Raw genomic sequence first — 21,956 nt, 5'->3', positions numbered from 1 at the left:
GATGTTCCTTTTTTTCCTCAATCAGCTAATTGGGTATATTATAGAGTAGATGCCAGAGATTTATTAAAGGTAATGCATGTCAGATTGTTGTTAAAAACTGAGGGGGCCCAGAGAGATCTGTATTTAAAGAAAAGCTTATCATAACAATAAAAAACAGAACTGAGGATGAAAAAAATAACTTTTCTTTCATATCTCTTGGGGGAAAAATAATTTACTCGAAGAAGACTTCCCATAGGTAGCCCAAGCTGGCCATAATTAACGTAAAACAATCATTTGTTCATTTCACATATTAGCAGTGTAACTATTGTATATTTAAATTACAGAGACTTTAATTAAATTGAATTGAATTAAATTAAAGTTAATTAATTAAACAATAGTACTTGATCCTGTGATATGGTTCAGTATAATTAAGGACTCTTCAGCATGTGGATGAGGGCCATCTGGAAACTCCATGTCAGCTGTAAGAAACGGCATGAAATATCAAAACAAATAAGCCCTTCGTTTTGCTTATTTAAATCACGAGAAGACATTTTAAGCAGTATCTGCTATGGGAACCCAAAAGATTGGAGCATCCGATTCTCCCATATTGCAATAAGTGGGAGAAAAAAATTGACAGATTACTTTAAAAAATGAAAGATACTGCATATATAGAAGCAACATTTGTGGGGAGACACAACTAACTGATCACAGCTCTGTGAAAGTGGAGCCAACAACTGCAGCAAAGACCAAGGAACCAATAAGTAGATCAATTCCTTGGAACCTGTCTGGATGAGGAGAGGACAGGAGATTGCCCATATGTGCTCCGGACAGCTGCTCCCCGTAGGGAGACCACAGGCAGTGGTTTTCCATGTATTTGAGTGCTAGAAGATGACAGGATTCGCCATTTTGCTTGCAACTATAATGTAGAGTTTTAAAGAGTTAGAGGGACTGTGGGTCCATATTGCAGTCTGGGTAGACAACATGGATCCAACATTCATGTTGTGTATTTGTTTTGTAGGTTCCTAACCCACTCAAGATCGTGTACATTATGATCCCACAAAGCAGTGGTGAAATGTAAAATTTGTTATTACCGGTTCTGTGGGCGTGGCTTGGTGGTGGTGGGGGTAATATGACTGAGTGGGCGTGGCCAACCTTTTTTAAAAAAAACTTTTAAAACCATTTTTTCTACAACCTCTTTGTCTGAAGAGGTTGTAAAAAATGCTTTTAAAAGCCTCTGACGATCCCAGCTGACTTGCCTGATCAGCAGAGGCTTTCTTTTTTTTTTTAACGCCTCTGATGATCCCAGCTGACTTGCCTGATCAGCAGAGGCTTTCTTTTTTTTTTAACGCCTCTGATGATGCCAGCTGACTTGCCTGATCGGCAGAGGCTTTCTTTTTTAAAAAAAAGCCTCTGACGATCCCAGCTGACTTGCCTGATCGGCAGAGGCTTTCTTTTTTTAAAAAAAAGCCTCTGACAATCCCAGCTGACTTGCCTGATCGGCAGAGGCTTTCTTTTTTTTTTAACGCCTCTGACGATCCCAGCTGACTTGCCTGATCGGCAGAGGCTTTCTTTTTTTTTTAACGCCTCTGATGATCCCAGCTGACTTGCCTGATCGGCAGAGGCTTTCTTTTTTTAAAAAAAGCCTCTGACGATCCCAGCTGACTTGCCTGATCGGCAGAGGCTTTCTTTTTTTAAAAAAAAGCCTCTGACGATCCCAGCTGACTTGCCTGATTGGCAGAGGCTTTCTTTTTTTAAAAAAAAAACCTCTGCCGATCCCAGCTGACTTGCCTGATCGGCAGAGGCTTTCTTTTTTTAAAAAAAAAGCCTCTGATGATCCCAGCTGACTTGCCTGATCGGCAGAGGCTTTTTTTCCTTTTAAAAACATTTTTTTCTATAACCTCTTCGGCCAAAGAGGTTGTAGAAAAAATGTTTTTAAAAATACAAAAAAAGCCTCTGATGATTGCACGGCTCAGCTGGGCACGGGGGGAGGGGGGGCAGGGATTTTTGCTACTGGTTCTCCAAACCACCTGCCTCTATCGCTACTGGATCGGGTGATCCGGTCTGAACCGGGAGCATTTCACCCCTGCCACAAAGTTATCCAATGAGCTATGACTGACAATAGACTACATCAGTGTTTTTCAAAAACTTAGCAACATTATGATGTAGGGAATGCAACTCTGGCTAGAGAATTCTGGGAGTTGAAGTCCACACATCTTAAAGTTGGCAAGTTTGAAAAACACTGATCTAGAACTTAGATCTCCCTACTATCAGTCCAGTATCTTAACCACTATGTTACACTGGCAACTTTTAGCTCATATTATGCTTAATCAACTTCATTTGATTAAAATGATCAAATTGAGATTTCCAATTGGTCACGGAAAGATGTAGAAGCAGAAGCAAATTTTGTGAAGTTTTCATATTTATCTGAATTTATGATCGTTGTACAATTATCCATAGATCAAGTTAAACAGACACAATTTTAATGCCAAAATATATATATATATATATATATATATATATGGTTCATACTTAGTGATTGAGGATTTATACTTTGGAGACCTGTAACCAAATAGTTTTATCTATTTAGTCCTTCGATTATTTTATTTTATTGTTTTGAAAAGTCCTCAAAACAGTTTAACTTCTTCCAACAGGGAAACAATTAAGCAAGAGGTGTCAAAATGAATTCAAGTATCTGGAAAATGAAATCTGCAAGTATCCACTTGATTTTTTTCCTTAGTCTTAACTTTCATTGACTGTGTTGTAAAAAAAAAAAAAAAAAAATACCAAGACACAGTCAATGAAAACTCAAGACTTTAGTGACCTGATCATTAACAAAAACCGTTCTGTTTAAGGGAAGACAAGAGGTGCATTTACTTTGCCCAAAGGAGCTCGTGATGTTTCTATTTCTGAAACCAGAGTCTCAAAAAATATCCTGGGTAAGTTTTGTCCCGTTCCAGGATGACGGCATCCATAGCTGCTCTTAATCCCTCCTCATTGCTTCCTTCCTCATTGCTGGCAGACACTTACAAGAACTGCAAAAAAAGACAAATCTTTTATGCTTTCTATGGCAATTTCTCCCGAGAGAAAGTTCCATAATTAAAATTCTTCATTGGGGTTTCTGTGTTTCATACTGTTGGAAGAAAGTCCTGGGTTTGAATCCAGTCCGGGTTGCAAATAAACATACTGGCTAGCTGCTTGAAGAGGAAGGTAGTTTTATTCGACAGCTTAATGTGGAATATGGTTACGAAATTAGAATGCTGAAAGCTGTAATATTTATTAGAGGAGAAGAAGTGGCAGAACGTGGGGTGGAGTTAAAAGAGGAATAAGCCTAGAATCTCTATATAGCCACATGCGAATTAAGTCCAACTGTCATGCACCAGGGAAATCAGGAGAGCTAGGCAGTTCAAATGTGTATAAAGGTTTATTATAAGCTTAGGCTTTCTACAAGAATCTGAACTACTAATGTTCAAGGGAAACTAGTGGGAGTTACGAACAGAAGGAATTCAAGCGGGTCGCGAAGTGACTCATGGCTGATGACACGTTTGACCTCTCCCTCAGTCTCAGTCTGGTCATCTACGCCAACCGTCCTTGAACTCCGTTGACTCTTATCTAACTCCAAGCAGCATCTAAATGTTATTTGGAGATTTCCCATGGATCAGAGGTGGTTTGATGCATGACCTGGCTAGGGTGTGTGTGTGGTTCATAGGAGCTTTTACCTTCCAACAATACACATGAGTTTTGAAAGAATATCCCCATGCTGTGGTTTTCATCCATGAAATATAGGAAGCATAAATACTTTGTCTAAATGATCTCAATGTTATGGTCTTCAGAGAACATAACAAAGTAAGTGTCTTGCAGGGACCTTTGCTTGTCTTTTCCTTCTCCATGTAGAGTTGGGAAAGGTAAGGCAGCCTAGTCCTCAAACTGCAGGTCTTTCAATCTTCTCATTTAATGGTCAAAGACCTATGGATGCACCCATTCTTCAATGGGATTTATTTCCACTTGCAACTAACTAACGCTAGCCAATTTTTTTCTCTTTCTCCTTCTCCTTTTTCTCCTCCTCCTCCTTTCTTCTTCTCCGTCTATCAATGTCTCACATGCCAAAGGGTACCTTAAGATGTTTGACATCCCAGTGGGTGCTCGACATGTGACTGTCCAAGAAGATGAGGCTTCCCCTCACGTTCTTGGTAAGTGCTTCCCTGCGTAGACTTGGCCATCATGCCAACAGAGCTGATGCCAATGTCTTCTTATTTTAGAAGCTGCGGGCATGGTTGCCTAGGGGTAGTCAAAGGCATGTCTTTAAAAGTTGGTGAATTCAGTGTATATTTCAGAGTATATTATTTTCACAAGTAAATCTTCCACCAGTGCAAGCACTCAATTCAGTTAATAACAATCGGAATAGCGCTTAGACTTATATACCGCTTCACAGTGCTTCTCTAAGCAGTTTACAGAGTCAGCATATTGCCCCCCAACAGTCTGGGTCCTCATTTTAATGACCTCGGAAGGATGGAAGACTGAGTCAACTTTCAGCCGGTGAGACTCGAACTGCCGAAATGCTGGCAGCCGGCAATCAGCAGAAGTAGCCTGCAGTACTGCCTTCTAACCACTGTGCCACCATGGCTCTTAATTGCTGTACTGCTTTTGTCTTGTGCTCACAAGAGTTTCTATCTAAGCTAGTTTCTATATGAATCTTCACTTCCATATTTTCTGGAGTGATGGATTACTTATTCAACTATTTATTTTGTTAGGCTTATAGTCTATCCACTAATAGATGTTTTGGGGATTGTTTAGAAACCCCTCCTCTTTAAAAAAAAGTGTCACTCAAAGAAAGAGCAGTTTGGTCTTTGGCCATTCACCAGGAGACTGTGAATTCTAGTCCCACCTTAGGTATTAAAGCTGGGTGAATTCTTAGTTCCACCTTAGATACGGACATTGGCTGGGTGTCTCTCTCTCAGCCCATCTCACCTCACAGAGTTGTTGTGGGGAAAACAAGAGGAAGAAGGCGTGTGGGATATGTTCACCACCTTGAGTTATTTGTAAAAATAATAAAGGCGAGAAATAAGTAAGTAAATAAATAAAAATATGGAAGGGTTGAGAAGTTCTAGATTGTCCCCAAAACAGAAGAAGTCCTTGGCATCAAGAAGCTATATCATGAAGACCAAACATTTTGTCTTCGCTTTGAAGAAAAACAAGAATTGCCATCTTGCCTATGAAGAGTTGACCACTTATTGCCTTTGTTGCTCTTAGCCATTAAGAACCAAGCAACTGGCCACTACATCCTAAACGGCAAAGGGGAAAGATCCACCTCTCGTTCCTTCATCGATTTTGGCTTAGAATGGGAATACCACATAGAAGATGGTATAGAAACCCTTCAGACAGATGGGCCTCTGCACGATGCCATTCTTGTTCTGGTAAGTCATGCTATGTTTGTGGTTTACTTTTCCCCATAGGCTTAACAGAGTCTACCCTTTTGCCCCAAAGAGCTGTAAATTTCAATACAATGTCATCAACTTTGTTGATGTTATTCTCAAAAGTCTGTCCCAGTAAAAGTTAATGGCAATTTTTGAAGAGGATGAATCTCGGGCTTGACCTAATATATTAAGGGACACATTATTAAGAAGTGCGGTGGCTCGGTGGCTTAATGACATTGGAGATGGTCTCAGCTCCAGCAGTTCGAGCCCAACCAAGCACTGCATGACGGGGTGAGCTCCTGTCACCCACCTCAGCTTCTGTCCACCTGATCGTTCGAAAGCATGTTCTGTGCAAGTAGATAGATAGGTACCACTTTGGTGGGGAAAACGAGCTGTGCTCTGTGCAGGCAGTCAGATTCCTGATGGCTCTGAACCTTCCCGGTTGGGACATCCACTTGCGAGACAGCTCTGCGAAGGGAGGGGGACTTGGGTGACACTCATCTTTCTCTTTGGTGCAAAGCCATCTCATCCTCCTGTGGCACCCCTTGGGAAGTTGTACAAGCATTTCTTACAACAGGGCTGGTACCTTGGCAAGCCAAACTACTACTTTGCAATAGCGTTGTGGTCTCCTAGATACTGTAACAACACCATACGCTAATCCTAAGGGACACATTGGTTCCGAATGGAAAAATGTCAGTCGCTGAACTTCTGACAGTTCTTTCAGCTCAATAAATCTTGCTGAAGAAGAATCTGTGCAAATATGGTATGGAAAGAATTGAGGATTTGTTCTTTTTTTTGGGTTGAGGCAGTTGCTGAAGGGCCTATTAAGGTAGAGAAGTACTCCATGTTTTGCAATACTGACATCTTCTTTTGTCATCTCATCCTTTTACAGGTAATTCCTCAGGATAACAACACCCAATCCAGCCTGATTTACCGATACATAATTCATGAGGATTCTGTGCCCAATGTCAGCAGTAACAACGTCCTCCAAGAGGAACTGGACACCTTTGAGTGGGCTTTGAAGAGTTGGTCCCAGTGCTCCAAACTCTGTGGAGGAGGCACGTTGGAATAGTTGGGAAGGGGAGAACAAGGGGCTGTCTGCATTTTGTACCTAGGGATTGGCTGATAATCCATCCCCGTTCATTAATACGTTCTGTATTACCCTGTTTTCCCCCAAAAATAAGACATCCCCTGATAATAAGCCCAATCGGGCTTTTGAGCGCATGGCAATAAGGCCAAGCGCTTATTACAGGATTCCCAAAAAATATAAGACAGGGTCTTATTTTCAGGGAAACATGATAGTATTTTCTCTAATAAATCTCCTCAACGGTGGACTTTGAAAAATCCATTTTAAAATGCGTACATTCCCTAAAATGAACATTCCCTAAAATGTTTTCTTGAGTACACACAATTTTTTTTAAAAAAATATTTTTATTAAACAGTTTTTTAAAAAAAAAACAAAAAGAAATATTAACACTTTCTTCTTTTCAACAGTTTCATGTCGGTAATCCATACTTTTATACATTTTCTCTCTCTTATCCTAGTATATCTTTTATACATATATTTCTAATATATCATATATATACCACTATATTGTATTATATTATTCTAATTGTTTTATTTACATTAGACATAAACGTGTACCCAATTTCCTTTCCACAATGATTGTTTCTTCCCATTTGTTCTTATATTTCTACTCCTAATTCAACCATTATTTAATCTTTCCTTGTCCTTTTTTTCCCTTTTCCTCCAACCATTTATACCATCTCTCCCAGGCTAGGTAGTAGGTAGTATTCTGTTTCCTCTTTTTCTTGTATCTCCTTCGTAAGCTTATCCATTTCCGCACACTCCATGATTGTTCTAATCACATTGTCTTCCGATATTGTTATTTTTCCAGTTCTGAGCGTAAACTATTCATACACACAATTTTAATATGCATTTTAGTAAATCAGATGGGTTGCTGCATTAATGTTTCATTCGTGAGCCACAGTGGCGCAGTGGTTAGAGTGCAGTACTGCAGGCTATTTCTGCTGACTGCCGGCTACCTGCAATTTGGCAGTTTGAGTCTCACCAGGCTCAAGGTTGACTCAGGCTTCCATTCTTCCGAGGTGGGTAAAATGAAGACCCAGATTGTTGGGGGCAATTGTTCTGTCCTTATCAAAGTTATAACGTACCAAGAATAAACAAAGTCTGGCAAAGGTTGGCAACCAGCCCAGAAAACAAGATATGATAAGACACTCACTCTCCAACATGCTCTGTAATAATTACACATTGTTTCCAGCAACAAATTACTAACTGCATGTGATTTAAATAGGCTAAGAGAGTGGCCAATTATCCTCAAACCTTACTCTCGAGGAGACTTCCTCTTCCTGAGTAGCCACTCCTGCCTTTTGGCAGCCCTGCGTGCTCGAGCATTGAGGAGAGGCTCCTCCACTTCGCTCTCTCCACTTGAAGGAGCCTCTGGAGGTTCTGAAGGCCCTGGCTGAGTCTCTGCCTCTGGCACCACATCCTCTTCAGCCTCCTCGCTGTCCAACGCAAGTGCCGGCTGCGCAGGCTGCTGACGCAACCCCACACCAGCCTCCTCGTCATCGGGATCAGCCACGATCCGCGCAGACCGCTGGTGGGCCACAACAGCAATAGGCTGACTCTGTAAACTGCTTAGAGAGGGCTGTAAAGCACTATAAAGCGGTATATAAGTCTAAGTCTTATTGCTATTGCTATTAACATGGATGTTTTCTGTTCTCCCACTCTCTCCCTCCAGGTTTCCAATACACCAAATATGGATGCCGCAGGAAAAGTGATAACAAAATGGTGCAACGTGGCTTCTGTGATGCAAGTAAAAAGCCTAAACCGATTCGTAGGATGTGCAACCTTCAAGAATGCACCCAGCCATTGTAAGCATCTGCTCGTTTCCCCAGGATGTAATTTGTGCCGGCCACTCAGGTTGAACAAAGGAACTTCCTCTTGCAGAAGCGTAGCATCTCTCCTTAAGTAAACAAAATGTAGAGTTGCTCATTGACAGTTTTGTTGTCAACCCATGTTGACAAAGGAGAGCCAGTTTGGAGTAGTGGTTAAGGGGCTGGCCTAGGAACCAGGTGACTGGGAGTTCTAGTCCCACTTTAGGCATGAAAGCTGGTTGGTTGACTTTGGGCCAGTCACCAGGGGACTGTAAGTTCTAGTCCCGCCTTAGGCAAGAAAGCTGGGAGAGTGACTTTGTGCCAATCACCAGGAGACTGGGAGTTCTAGTCCCACTTTTTGGGCATGAAAGCTGATTGGGTGACTGGACCAGTCAGCAGGGGACTGTAAGTTCTAGTCCTGCCTTAGGCAAGAAAGCTGGCAGAAAGACTTTGTGCCAATCACCAGGAGACTGGGAGTTCTAGTCCCACTTTAGGCATGAAAGCTGGTTGGTTGACTTTGGGCCAATCACCAGGTGGTCTGTAAGTTCTAGCCCTACCTTAGGCATGAAAGCCAACTGGATAACTTTGGTCCAGTTACTCTCTCTCAACCCAACCCACCTAACAGAGTTGTTATGGAGAAAGTAGGAGGAGAAAAGAATACTAGGAATGTTTGCCACCATGAGTTACTTATAAAGTCATAAAGGTGGAATGAAAATCTGGTAAATAAATTAAAAAATGGAATGGAATGGAATACGATAGAATAGAATACGATAGAATAGAATAGAATAGAATAGAATAGAATAGAATAGAATAGAATAGAATAGAATAGAATAGAATAGAATAGAATAGAAAATATGGAATGGAATGGAATAGAATAGAATAGAATAGAATAGAATAGAATAGAATAGAATAGAATAGAATAGAATAGAAAATATGAAATGGAATGGAATAGAATAGAATAGAATAGAATAGAATAGAATAGAATAGAATAGAATAGAATAGAATAGAATAGAATAGAATAGAATAATAAAATAATATAAAATAATAAATAAAATAAAATAAAATAAAATAAAATAAAATAAAGGGACTCGGTGGCTCAGTGGCTAAGACACTGAGCTTGTCGATCGAAAGGTTGGCAGTTCAGCAGTTCGAATCCTTAGTGTTGCGTAATGGGGTGAGCTCCCATTACTTGTCCCAGCTTCTGCCAACCTAGCAGTTCGAAAGCAGGTAAAAAATGCAAGTAGAAAAATAGGGACCACCTTTGGTGGGAAAGTAACAGCGTTCCATGCGCCTTTGGCGTTGAGTCATGCTGGTCACATGACCACGGAGACGTCTTCGGACAGTGCTGGCTCTTCGGCTTTGAAACGGAGATGAGCACCGCCCCCTAGAGTCGGGAACGAGTAGCCCATATGTGCGAGGGGAACCTTTACCTTTACCTAAAATAAACTAAAATAGAGCTTCCAACCTAGAGGTATGAAGATTAGCCATAAAATGGGATTCCAGCCTCATCTGTAATATTATAAGAGCCCAGTGCAACCATCTCTGTGCTCCAGGGAAAAAGCAGAGGAAAAATAATGCATCCTTTGTTGTAAAAACAAAGTAAAAAAAATGTTGCTCAACTATACTGTACATTACAAGAGAATGTCATGCAGAGTCATGTTCATTTAGAGTGACTCTCCAGTAGGCAAAGAAAAAATATTGGCTTAGACTCCGGCACTGAGCTTTTATTATTCCGCTTTATTAAAGTGCTGATTCTTGGCAAATGGGAATCGTTCAATTCCCTTGGATTGATGTATTTATTTGTTTCGTGCGGCGTAGCAAAAGGCAGCCCAGTACATCAAATTCATTGAAAGAACATATCAAACGTGTATCAAAATATAAAACACCGGAACGGTGAATCTGCAGATAGTCCTCGACTTACAACAGTTCATTTAGTGACCGCTTGAAGTTACGACAGCCCTGAAAGAAGTGACTTATGACCGTTGCAGCACGCCCATGGACACGGGATCAAAATTCAGATGCTTAGCCACTGACTCATATTTGCGACAGTTGCAGTGTCCCGACCTCCTGATGAGGATATTCAACGGGGAAACCAGATTCACCGTGTTACTAATTTGCAGCGATTGACAAGAAACATTGTAAAACAGGGCAAAACTCACATAACAATTTTCTCCCTTAGCGAGGTAAATTTGGGGGTTAATTGTGGTCATAAGTCAAGGACTACCAGTAACAAGAAGTCCATTTTGGAAAATTTATTCTATGACAGATAAATCAAATAGGTTGCAGCGTTAATGTTTCATTCATGAGCCATGGTGGCGCAGTGGTTAGAGTGCAGTACTGCAGGCTACTTCTGCTGACTGCCGGCTGACTGCAGTTTGGCAATTCGAATCTCACCAGGCTCAAGGTTGGACTCAGCCTTCCGTCCTTCCGAGGTGGGTAAAATGAGGACCCAGATTGTTGGGGGCAAGAGGCTGACTCTGTAAACTGCTTAGAGAGGGCTGTAAAAAGCACTGTGAAGTGGTATATAAGTCTAAGTGCTATTGATATTGCTATCCTGCAGATATTCTTCGGTTTGTATAAGGATATTCTTGGCTCATAAGCGATGTAATGGGTTATTGATCAGAGTACCCCTTGAGTATGCACATGAAAGCGGCTGAGAGTGAATACCACAGTTAATATACTGACACACTGAGTTGTGGTAGTCTTTTACTTTTTAGAAAAAAGTAAAGCAAAGTCCAATAACAATCCAAGTCATACACAGATAAGGCGATAGTTAAAATATCAATTCAGGGATATTCCAAGTACAAAGTCTTCTTACCAGTTGTTGTCATTACACAATAAAACAGTTCTTGAGTTTCAAACAGGAACAAGTTCAGTATTAAAACATTCAATAAATAGTAGAAAGCAACAAGTAGCAATGATCAGACAGTGATCATACAGAGAGATCAGGTAGAGAGTAACAGCAAATAAGCAGATAAAATGGTGTAGTGTCCACAAGCCATGATTCAGTCTTCTCCTTAAATACATTGGCTACAGAGCTTAGCCAATCAGGATACAGGATGATGCAATACAGTCTTAAAGCAATATAATACCTTTTGACAAACATGTATTGATAGTTTATATATTGCCTGACCAACTAGTTAGACCATAGCCATTTCCTAACAGTCTGCAAGGATCATTGATGGATCATCAATGATGCCTGTCCATCGGCTTCCATTTTTCAGCGTTAAAAACAAAACAAAACATTATTTCTGTTCTGCAGCTGGGTAGCAGAAGAATGGGAGCACTGCACCAAAACCTGTGGGACGTCCGGTTACCAAATCCGAAGCGTACGTTGCGTTCAGCCGCTTCACGATGGTGCAAACCGCTCTGTCCATTTTAAGTACTGCAGTGGAGAACGCCCGGAAAGTCGCAGGCCTTGTAACAGAACACCATGTCCAGCTCAGTGGAAAACAGGGCCGTGGAATTCAGTAAGCATCTAAAGTCTTCTCGTTTCTGGAAACTAGCACAACCTGAGCTAAAGTCCAAGTTTCTGATACTTTTGAAAGGCTAATTTCTCAGTAAGCATATAAAGCAGGGGTGTTAAACGCAAGGCCCGTGTCAGCACTCCAAACTACATTCGTTCCAGTGCTGACATAAGGAGGAGAAGAGGGGGGCAGCTGGCAAGAGGATGCTTGACTTTTCACCTACTTATTTTCCCTGAAGATAATATCCCCTAGGAGATGAGATGGGAGGGGGGACATTCCTGGGAGCTGAAGTGGTAGATATTGGGAGAGTGATTTGGAAGATGGCCAATGAGCCGCAGAGAATTGGGGAACGGAAAGGGAAGGTTTGGGGTCAGGAAGTCAGTGTTGACTACGATATAATCGGGGACAGATTGTCGTGCTTAATAAATGAAAGATTTCATCAAAGACTATTTGTTTGAAAATGCAATTTATTTTGAGACGACACTGAAACCTGACAGCCCGGGGGCCAGATCTGGCTTGTGGGATGCTTAGATCTGGCCCACCGGGCTGCCCTGCAAACAGCAAAAGACTGGCCCACAGTGCCTCTGCCAGCAAAAATGGAGCTCTGTTTTCGCTGGCAGAGGGTTGCAGGAGGCCGTTGCAGCCAAAAATGGAGCTCATGAGGCCGTTTTCGCTGGCAGAGTGCTCAGGCCGCCACAGGAGCCCCCAACACGAGTGATGTCAAGCTGGCCATACCCACCCTGACCACCACCCCCCACCGCCCCGAGGTCAAACACAACCCTGATGCGACCCTCAATGAAATCAAGTGTCAGGTTTCGAGGTCGTCTCAAATAAATTGCATTTCAAACAAAGTCTTTGATGAAAAATTCCCATTTATTAAAACGACATTCTAACTCTGACTCCATTGCAGCCAACACTGACTTCCTGACCCAAAACCCTCCCTTTCCTTTCCCCACTCCTCTGCACTCATTGGCCATCTTCCAAATCACTCTACCTCTAATCTACTGTTCCAGCTCAAAGGAATTTCCCCCCTCCCATCCCATCTCCTAGGGGATATTATCTCCAGGGGAAATAAGTAGGTGAAAAGTCAAACGTCCCTTTCCAGACACCTCCGCTTCTCCTTCTTATGTCCGCACTAGAGTAAATGCAGCTTGAAGTGCTGACATCAAGTTTGACACCCCTGATCTAAAGTCTTCTCGTTTCTGGAAACTAGCACAACCTGAGCCAAATTCCAAGTTTCTGATACTTTCGTGACTGTTATTTTCTTCCGCGACTGTACGTTTAACCCTAACAAACAATGTCGACTGGCGGCCCCCAGGGGGAGAGCCTTTTCTGTGGGGGCACCTGCCATCTGGAACGAGCTCCCCCCGGAGATATGGAGGATCCAAGACTTACACACCTTCCGCCGCATCCTAAAAACGTTTTTATTTCAACAGGCTGGTCTGGCCTAACTCTCCCTTTTAAATTGGGTCTTAAATGTTTTATATAAATTGGATGTTTTAAATTTGTTTCTTGAGCCCAAATTATTTAATCTATTTTTAATAGCTTTTAACTTTTGTATGTTTTTTGTATTTTTATCTTGGCTGTTCACCGCCCTGAGTCCTCCGGGAGTAGGGCGGTATACAAATATGATAAAATAAATAAATAATAAATAAATAAATAAATAAATAACAGTGACCATGCCTAAGACAATATTATGGACTAGTTGAATTGACTGGGTTAACAACACACGGCCCAAAGTACAGTCCTCAACTTACAACCACAATTGGATCAGAATTTCTGTTGCTGAACAAGGCAGTTAACGAGTTGTTGCCATTGTAAACCACATTTTAGTGTTTCTGAAAAGCAATTGATGATGGACCTGGATATTAAAAGTGAAACTCGATATGCAATTAGCAAGTCAGGCCTGTGTTTTAATATCTTGGTGCTTGGTATAATGTCTTTGTTCCAAGCAGTATATCAAATAAAATAGAATAACAAGAGTTGGAAAGGTCCTTGGAAGTCTTTTAGTCCAGCCCCCTGCTTAGGCAGGAAACCCTACACCACTTCAGACAAATGGTTATCCAATATCTTCTTAAAAACTTCCAGTGTTGGAGAATTCACAACTTCTGGAGGCAAGTCGTTCCACTGATTAATTGTTCTCACTGTCAGGAAATTTCTCCTTAGTTCTAAGTTGCTTCTCTCCTTGATTAGTTTCCACCCATTGCTCCTTGTCCTGCCCTCAGGTGCTTTGGAGAATAGCTTGACTCCCTCTTCTTTGGGGCAGCCCCTGATATATTGGAAGACTGCTATCCTGTCTCCCCTAGTCCTTCTTTTCACTAGACTAGACATACCCAGTTCCTGCAACTGTTCTTCATATGTTTTAGCCTCTACTAAATATACAAAGCTCTTTGGCAAGAGCTTGGTATACATCCAAGCAAGGAATCCTAATTCTGGATTTTGTCCTGGGAAGCTTTCTGTCTATATTTCTATACATTAACAAAAAAATACCGAAGCACCCATCTGTAACATAACTGGCCATTCGCATGCAGAAACCTAGATATTTGTATCATCTTTGTTTTTTTTTTCTCGTAGTGCTCAGTCACCTGTGGTGAAGGGACAGAATCCAGGCAGGTGTCATGCCGCACAGGCGATCAGTGTGATGGAGAAAAGCCAGAATCCATGAGGGTTTGCAAACTTGCACCCTGCAATGGTAAGTAGTAGTGGTAGTAATTTATTAATTGTCTGGTCGTTGGTGGTATCTGAGCTTGGTTGTTTTTCCTGCTGACAGGTGTAAGCAACCGGAGCAAATCGTAAACAATTAAAGTCGGTAACTTTATTATCTACTACCTATGTTACAAGAAAAAAGGGAGGCGGTGGCTCAGTGGCTAAGACGCTGAGCTTGTCGATCGAAAGGTCAGCAGCTCAGCGGTTCGAATCCCCTAGTGCCGCGTAATGGGGTGAGCTCCCGTTACTTGTCTCAGCTTCTGCCAACCTAGCAGTTCGAAAGCACGTAAAAAAATGCAAGTAGAAAAATAGGGACCACCTTTGGTGGGAAGGTAACAGCGTTCCATGCACCTTTGACGTTGAGTCATGCCGGCCACATGACCATGGGGACGTCTTTGGACAGCGCTGGCTCTTCGGCTTTGAAACGGAGATGAGCACCGCCCCCTAGAGTCGGGAACGACTAGCACATATGTGCGAGGGGAACCTTTACCTTTATGTTACAAGAGACTCCCCAGACTGTTGCCTTCTCTTAGGAATGACCAGAAAGCTTCATGGAGTTTGTGGCAGGTCAAGCTTACGCTGCTTGCAGCTGCACATGGACTCCAAACTAGGCTCTCTCTTGACCCCTCCTGTTTCCCCAACAAGACGTTTCATTATCCAACTGGGTAACATCATCAGTGCTAGAAGGGAGTGGGGTTTACTCTCTTATTATTAACTGATTAGTCTTATCGCCATATTTTTTTTTAAAATGAAATGAAAATAATAAAGTCCAGGATCTAATTTCAGGGTCAAATAAGGAAAAGAAAATGCAGTAACAAAATACACCAGCATTTTATAGATTGTAAAGAATCAGCATGCATATTAGAATAGAATAGAATAGAATAGAATAGAATAGAATAGAATAGAATAGAATAGAATAGAATAGAATAGAATAGAACCGTGATGGCGAACCTATGGCACGCGTGCCACCTATGGCACGTTTTTTCCTGTCCCCATCCTCCAGAGACTCCTAGAGAGGCTCCTAGAGACTCCTAGAGAGGCTCCTAGAGACTCCTAGAGAGATTCTGGAGGCTGGGGATAGCAAAAAATGTCACTTCCTGTCCCACGGAGAGTTGGGAAATGGGCCGTTTCAGCCTCCATAGGGCCTCCAGGGGAGTGGGAAAGGCTGTTTTCGCCCTTCCCAGATACACAGAGAGGATCTGGAACCAGGTAAGAAAGAAAAACGGGTCTACCAGGCCATCATGTGCCAGGAGCGGGACCACGTGCCCGCGTGACCTTCCCCCCCCCCGTCTCCTGGCACGCGATGGCAAAAAAGTTAGCCATCACTGGAATAGAATATATGGCTTGCTTTTCGTTTTTTAACATTGTGGACACTAGAGGGCAGCAGAGCTTTACCCGTTTGGGGACTGTGGGAATCCATAGAATGTTTCTGCTTCATTTCAAACCTTTTAGAATTTATCAAAACAATCCTATTAAGCTGACTTCATTAGTGGCACAAAGTGTAGGAAGAATCTGCATCCATAAAAACAAAGCTAGCAGCATCTCAGGATTTTCTTTACATCCCTATCAATCATAATATATATATATATTTTTAATTTGATTTATATGCCGCCCTTCTCCGAAGACTCAGGGCGGCTTACAATGTGCTCAGCAATAGCCTTCATCCTTTTGTATATTTATACAAAGTCAGCTTATTGCCCCCACAACTGGGTCCTCATTTCACCTACCTTAGAAAGGATGGAAGGCTGAGTCAACCTTGAGCCTGGGGAGATTCGACCCCTGCAGTAATTGCAGGCAGCTGGTCTTAATAACCAGCTTAATAACAGGGTGCCTTAAACCCCTTGAGACTTTGGAAAGATTACAGAGAAAAGATAGATAGATGATTGATAGATAGATAGATAGATAGATAGATAGATAGATAGATAGAAAGAATTTTTTATTGGCCAAGTGTGATTAGGCACACAAGGAATTTGTCTTGGTGCATATGCTCTCAGTGTACATAAAAGAAAAGTTCATCAAGAATCATAAGGTACAACACTTAATGATAGTCATAGGGTACAAATAAGCAATCAGGAAACAAAATCAATATAAATCGTAAGGATACAAGCAATAAAGTTACAGTTGTACAGTCATAAGTGGAAGGAGATGGGTGGTGGGAATGATGAGAAGATTAATAGTAGTGCAGACTTAGTGAATAGTTGGACAGTGTTGAGGGAATGATTTGTTTAGCAGAGTGATGGCGTTCGGGGAAAAAAACTGTCCTTGTCTCTATTGTTCTGGTGTGCAGTGCTCTATAGCGTCGTTTTGAGGATAGGAGTTGAAAAGTAACAAAGATGATTAGGGGATTGGAAAGTAAAACATAGAAAGAACAGTCACAGGAATTGGGTATGTCTAATTGAATGAAAAGAAAGATGGTGGGGACAGGATAGCAGTCTTCCAATATCTCAGGGGCTGCCACAAAGAAGAGGGAGTCAATCTATTCTCCAAAGCACCTGATGGCAGGACAAGAAACAACGGGTGGAAACTGATCAAGGAGAGAAGCAACCTAGATCTAAGGAGAAATTTCCTGACAGTGAGAACAATTAACCAGTGGAACTACTTGCCTCCAGAAGTTGCAAATGCTCCAACGCTGGAAGTTTTTAAGAAGAGATTGGGCAAACATCTGTATGAAATGATATATGGTTTCTTGCCTGAGCAGGGGGTTGAAGAACCCCACTTAAGCATGAGCCAGCAGTGTGCTGCAGCTGCTAAATATCTAATGCAGTCATAGATTACATCAACAGAGGTAGAATATCAAGATCACATCTTAGTGTTAGTACCACTTCACATTGTACTAGGGAGGCCACATGTAGAATACAGCATCCAGTTCTGGTCACCACGATACCAAAAAAAGATGTTGAGATCAGGCGTGAAATCCTATGAAGTCTGCTACCGGTTCTGTGAGTCTGAGAGTCATGTGCACTTGAGACGCGCCCGCGCAGCGCTAAAAAAAGAACATTTTGAAGCCTTCCAAGTCTGCAAAGGTAAATAGAATAGCAAAGGGGGGGAGGGATCCGCTGTGCCACGCGATTTAGATTAGCTAGAAAGCAGGAAATCTGACGATGCTAGCTAATATAAATCGCACCTCACAGCTGATCGTCACCCAGCTGATCGTCGGAAATACCGGTTTGCCCGAACAGGTAGCATTTTTTACTATCGGTTCGCCCGAATCGGTCCGAACCAGTAGCATTTCACCCCTGGTTGAGACCCTAGAAAGAGTTTTTCTCTTTTAAATGTCTCTGACGATCCCAGCTGAGTTGCCTGACTGGCAGAGACTTTTTTTTCTTTTAAAAGCCTTTGACGATCCCAGCTGAGCCACACGATCATCAGAGGCTTTTTTTTTTTTACTTTTAAAAGCATTTTTTCGGCCAAAGAGGTTGTAGAAAAAATGCTTTTAAAAGTAAAAAAAAAAAGCCTCTGATGATTGTGTGGCTCAGCTGGGTATGGCGGGGGTGGGGCAGGGATTTTTGCTACCGATTCTCCGAACCACCCGCCTCCATCGCTACCGGATCGGGCGATCCAGTCTGAACGGGGAGAATTTCACCCCTGGTTCACTCCATGGGAAGATGTTGTAAGGCTAAAGATTACCTAACTAAGTCTTAACAGACATGGTGATCATTTTTGTATATCTCATTTTTTTCTACGTGTTTCACTTTTCTTCTTTTATACTGTAACTGCTATTCTAAGAGCAAATCCTTCATAAAAGTTATTGCAATGCATTGTTGATTAAATTATCTTTCCATGGATATATAATTTTAGGGTACTACTCCCCCCCCCAAAAAAAGTGGTGTTATTAGCTAAGTTTTAGAAAATACACTTTTCTCAAAAGGTTTCCACAATTTTGGCCACTACTGTATGTTCTATTTTTTTTTTTTCCTCTTGGCACACTTGCTATAGCTAAGATGGGTCTGTTGTTGTTGTTTTTGTTGTTTTGTAATTTTCTTTTGCTTTGAAACAATCATGCCGTCACTCCTTTCCAATTAGCCTCATAGGCTGCAGTGGACTCAACAATAAATGCCTTTTTCGGGGTGATTTACAGAAAGAAAAAAAAAAGTAAAAGAAAAAGCAAAGAAGAATAAGTAATAATAAAGCTCTTTGGAAATACAAACCTCAACCTAATCAATAAAACAGCAAGTAATGGTAGTGTTAGACAAGCACATCGGATATTTAAAAGCCTGGGGACAAGCTTTTTTTTTTTTTTTTTCAAAAAGTTTTTTCAGTTTTATTTTTTTTTATCCACATAATATAAAATGTACAGAATTTTCTTATACAGAATTAATCATATATGTATATATTTTCCTTAAAGAAAGCATTAAACTAAGACAAAGATTTTAATTACATTCGGAGTTGCTCTTCTACCTTTTCTTCCCACTTTTCGCAACAAGCCTTCTTCTTCTCCTTTCTTTCCCTTCCCAACCTCCTCTCCTCTCCTACTTTCTCCTTCCTCCTCTCCTCCCTCCCTACTTCCCCTTCCTTTCCCCCAATCCTCTCTTCTTTCCCTCCTCTGATCTTCTCTCCTACTCCTTTCCCCTGTCCTTCCATTTATTTATTTATTTATTTATTTATTTATTTATTTATTTATTTATTTATTTATTTATATGCCGCCCTTCTCCGGAGACTCAGGGCAGCTTACAATGTGTCAAGCAATAGCCTTCATACTTGTGTATATACCCGCTTAGTAGGGCTTTCGGGGGCCCCTAAGCGGTGTTCTTTTTTATACAAAGTCAGCTTATTGCCCCCACAAACCGGGTCCTCATTTTACCTACCTTGAAAGGATGGAAGGCTGAGTCAACCTTGAGCCTGATGAGATTTGAACTTGCAGTAATTGCAGGTAGCTGGTGTTACTTAACAGCGTTTAGTCTGCTGCGCCACCAAGGCTCTCCTTTTCCCTTTCTTCCTTTCCTCTCACTCTCTCTCCTCTTCCTACCCTCTCCTCCCTTCTCCTTTCTATCTTCTTTGTTATATAATATTCTTCTTGTTTGGTAGAGTTACTTAGTTAGTTAGAGAAAGAGATCCCAGAAGCTTTCCAACACTTAGTGAAAGGATCAGCAATTCCCATTAAAGCTTCTCAAAGGCTTTGAGTAAAGCCGAGAGTTGAGGACGTGAGGCAATTTTCAGAGAAAAAAAAAAAAATTAAGAAGTCCCAGTGGCCTTTGCAAAAAAAAGGCCAACCTGTATGAAATGTATGATGTAGGATTCAACTTGGAGTGGGCCTCTTAAGTAGCGTATTTAGAAATTGCTTTTCTTTCAAGAAAGCAAGGTAAGGTTCAGTTGCCAATTGACTTAATCCCCTCTAATCTTATTTATCCAAGCAGTAGCTCCCTGGAGATGCACTTCTGAAGCATTTTGACGTTTCAAAATGTTGCTAAAAACGCAAAAGAGAGTGCTAAGTTACTGTTTATAATTCTGTCCTCAGCCATGTTCATAATTAAGCTTATCAATAATGCATAGGAAAAATGCATGGGTGTCCCAGGACAGGTGAGAATTTTTCTGAAGTCTACCACCCATTTCTCGAAATGAGAGAGGAAAAAACATGCCTGGATTTATTTTTATTTTTATTTTTTATTTGATTTATATGCCGCCCTTCTCCGGAGACTCAGGGCGGCTTACAATGCGTTAAGCAATAGCCTTCATACTTTTGTATGTTTTTACAAAGTCAGCTTATTGCCCCCACAAACTGGGTCCTCATTTCACCTACCTTAGAAAGGATGGAAGGCTGAGTCAACCTTGAGCCTGGCGAGATTCGAATTTACTAATTGCAGACAGCTGGAGTTAAATTACAATGCATTAGTCTGCTGAGCTATCCGGGCTCCTGGATTCCATTTTGATAATGGAATAGGAGTAGGAGTAGGAGTAGGAGTAGGAGTAGAGTAGAGAAGAGTAGAGTAGAATAGAGTAGGGAAGAGTAGAGTAGAGTAGAGTAGAGTAGAGTAGAGTAGAGTAGAGTAGAGTAGAGTAGAGTAGAGTAGAGTAGAGTAGAAATAATGGAATGGAATGGAATGGAATGGAATGGAATGGAATGGAATGGAATGGAATGGAATGGAATGGAATGGACTTTATTGGCCAAGTGGGATTGGATACACGAGGAATTTGTCTCTGTGCTTTGCTGAGCAGTATCAAAATGAAAATAATTTATGCCTAAACTAACTGTCCCTGTAGAACAGTTATGAGTGGTAGACTCTCCTTCATTGAAGGTGTTCGAACCAGAGCTGGGGTGCCTCCTATTTTCAATACTCTTAACAGTGAATTCCAGCAGTGGGTATGAAGAGATGTTCTCCAAGATCCTTCTAAACTTTACATTCTATGATTCTGCACATTAAGAATGGGGCCAGATTGATTCTCATCATGGTTTGCAGCTTCTTCGGAACCTGCTCCTTCTTCTACCTCCATAACCCCATGTTTCTCAAGAGGTTGGCCATCTTAACTCACAAAGGGCTTTTTTGTTTTTTTCAGATGAACCTTGTCAAGGAGACAAATCGATCTTCTGCCAGATGGAAGTGCTCGCTCGATACTGCTCCATCCCGGGCTATAAAAAGTTATGCTGTGAATCCTGCGGCAAACGTAGTGGCAACTTTCCTCTTCCTTTCTACAGTGAAGCGGCCGAAACCGAAGAGGGTTTCGTCACCAGCCCCGCTGTCCTTCCAAAGTCTTCGGTCACTCCGACTTCTTTAGCCCCTCCTCGGTCCGAGCGACAAAGCGCTTCGGGCAGAATGTCCTTGGCTGAAGACAATACTCAAGTCGTTCTTTCTCCGATCGACAGGAAGGTCCAAGGAGCTAATAATCCATCTCATCGGAAATTTCGGAATCAAGACCTACACAAGATGCCCGGGCCAGCTGCACTGCACCATAACCTTTCCACCAACAATGGGCTTCTTCTCAGTCACCGTTCCTCACCTTTGTTTGACACTGGGCCGGTGGTGACACATCATCCTGGTTCTGTGGACATTCATTCTTCTCCCAGAAGCCCAAGGAGAAATGAAAAGCAAGCCGAAAGACAGCAACCCTTAAGATCTTCCACTCTAGGAAGATGAAACTTTAGGAATTTTAATTTTAAAGCGGGGAGGTAATCTCCTTGCTTTGTCCAAGACGCCGTGCAAAATCGTCAAACCCAAGACTCACATAAGTCAACAACTGAAAAAAAAAAAGAAAGAAAAGTGCAGGTTCACTTTACAGATGCTTCTAGCCGTGTCCTTCTTCTGTCCGTGTCCAACTTCTCTTCTCCAAACCTGGCTCTCTTGAATGCGTGAAATCGAGAAAGCCTGGTCAATTTCCGTCGTTGAAAACAAACCCACAAACCAATCTACGTTGCCTATCAGGTGCTTATTATTGTTCTTATTGTTATCGACAGACGTTTAATTCAAAGGGATGTGATTGAATTTTGGTTTTGGGGTGAGGGAAGAAGCCATTCAAAGATAACCAAAGTTTACACTTCTTACGGAATGTTGTTGCTTTTGACT

The 21,956-nt window shown here is 41.7% G+C and overlaps 1 protein-coding gene across 1 annotated transcript in view; it reads left to right on the top strand.

The window, feature by feature from the left end:
• ADAMTS3 (ADAM metallopeptidase with thrombospondin type 1 motif 3) overlaps positions 1–21,530 on the top strand; it is a 53,196-nt gene extending 31,666 nt beyond the window's left edge. Inside the window, exons 13-19 of the mRNA XM_070949174.1 lie at positions 4,086–4,166; positions 5,227–5,390; positions 6,283–6,448; positions 8,152–8,284; positions 11,550–11,757; positions 14,329–14,446; positions 20,953–21,530. Of these exons, the coding sequence (XP_070805275.1) occupies positions 4,086–4,166; positions 5,227–5,390; positions 6,283–6,448; positions 8,152–8,284; positions 11,550–11,757; positions 14,329–14,446; positions 20,953–21,530 (1,448 nt within the window). The remainder of the gene's footprint in view (positions 1–4,085; positions 4,167–5,226; positions 5,391–6,282; positions 6,449–8,151; positions 8,285–11,549; positions 11,758–14,328; positions 14,447–20,952) is intronic.
• Positions 21,531–21,956: the final 426 nt, after the last annotated feature.

The sequence above is a fragment of the Pituophis catenifer genome, unplaced genomic scaffold, assembly GCF_029215685.1.
Source record: "Pituophis catenifer annectens isolate HBS135680 unplaced genomic scaffold, rPitCat1.0.hap2 SCAF_8, whole genome shotgun sequence".
NCBI lineage: Eukaryota > Metazoa > Chordata > Lepidosauria > Squamata > Colubridae > Pituophis > Pituophis catenifer.
Note: the sequence above shows the minus strand (reverse complement) of the source record. Positions and strands in the feature narration are given on the sequence as shown.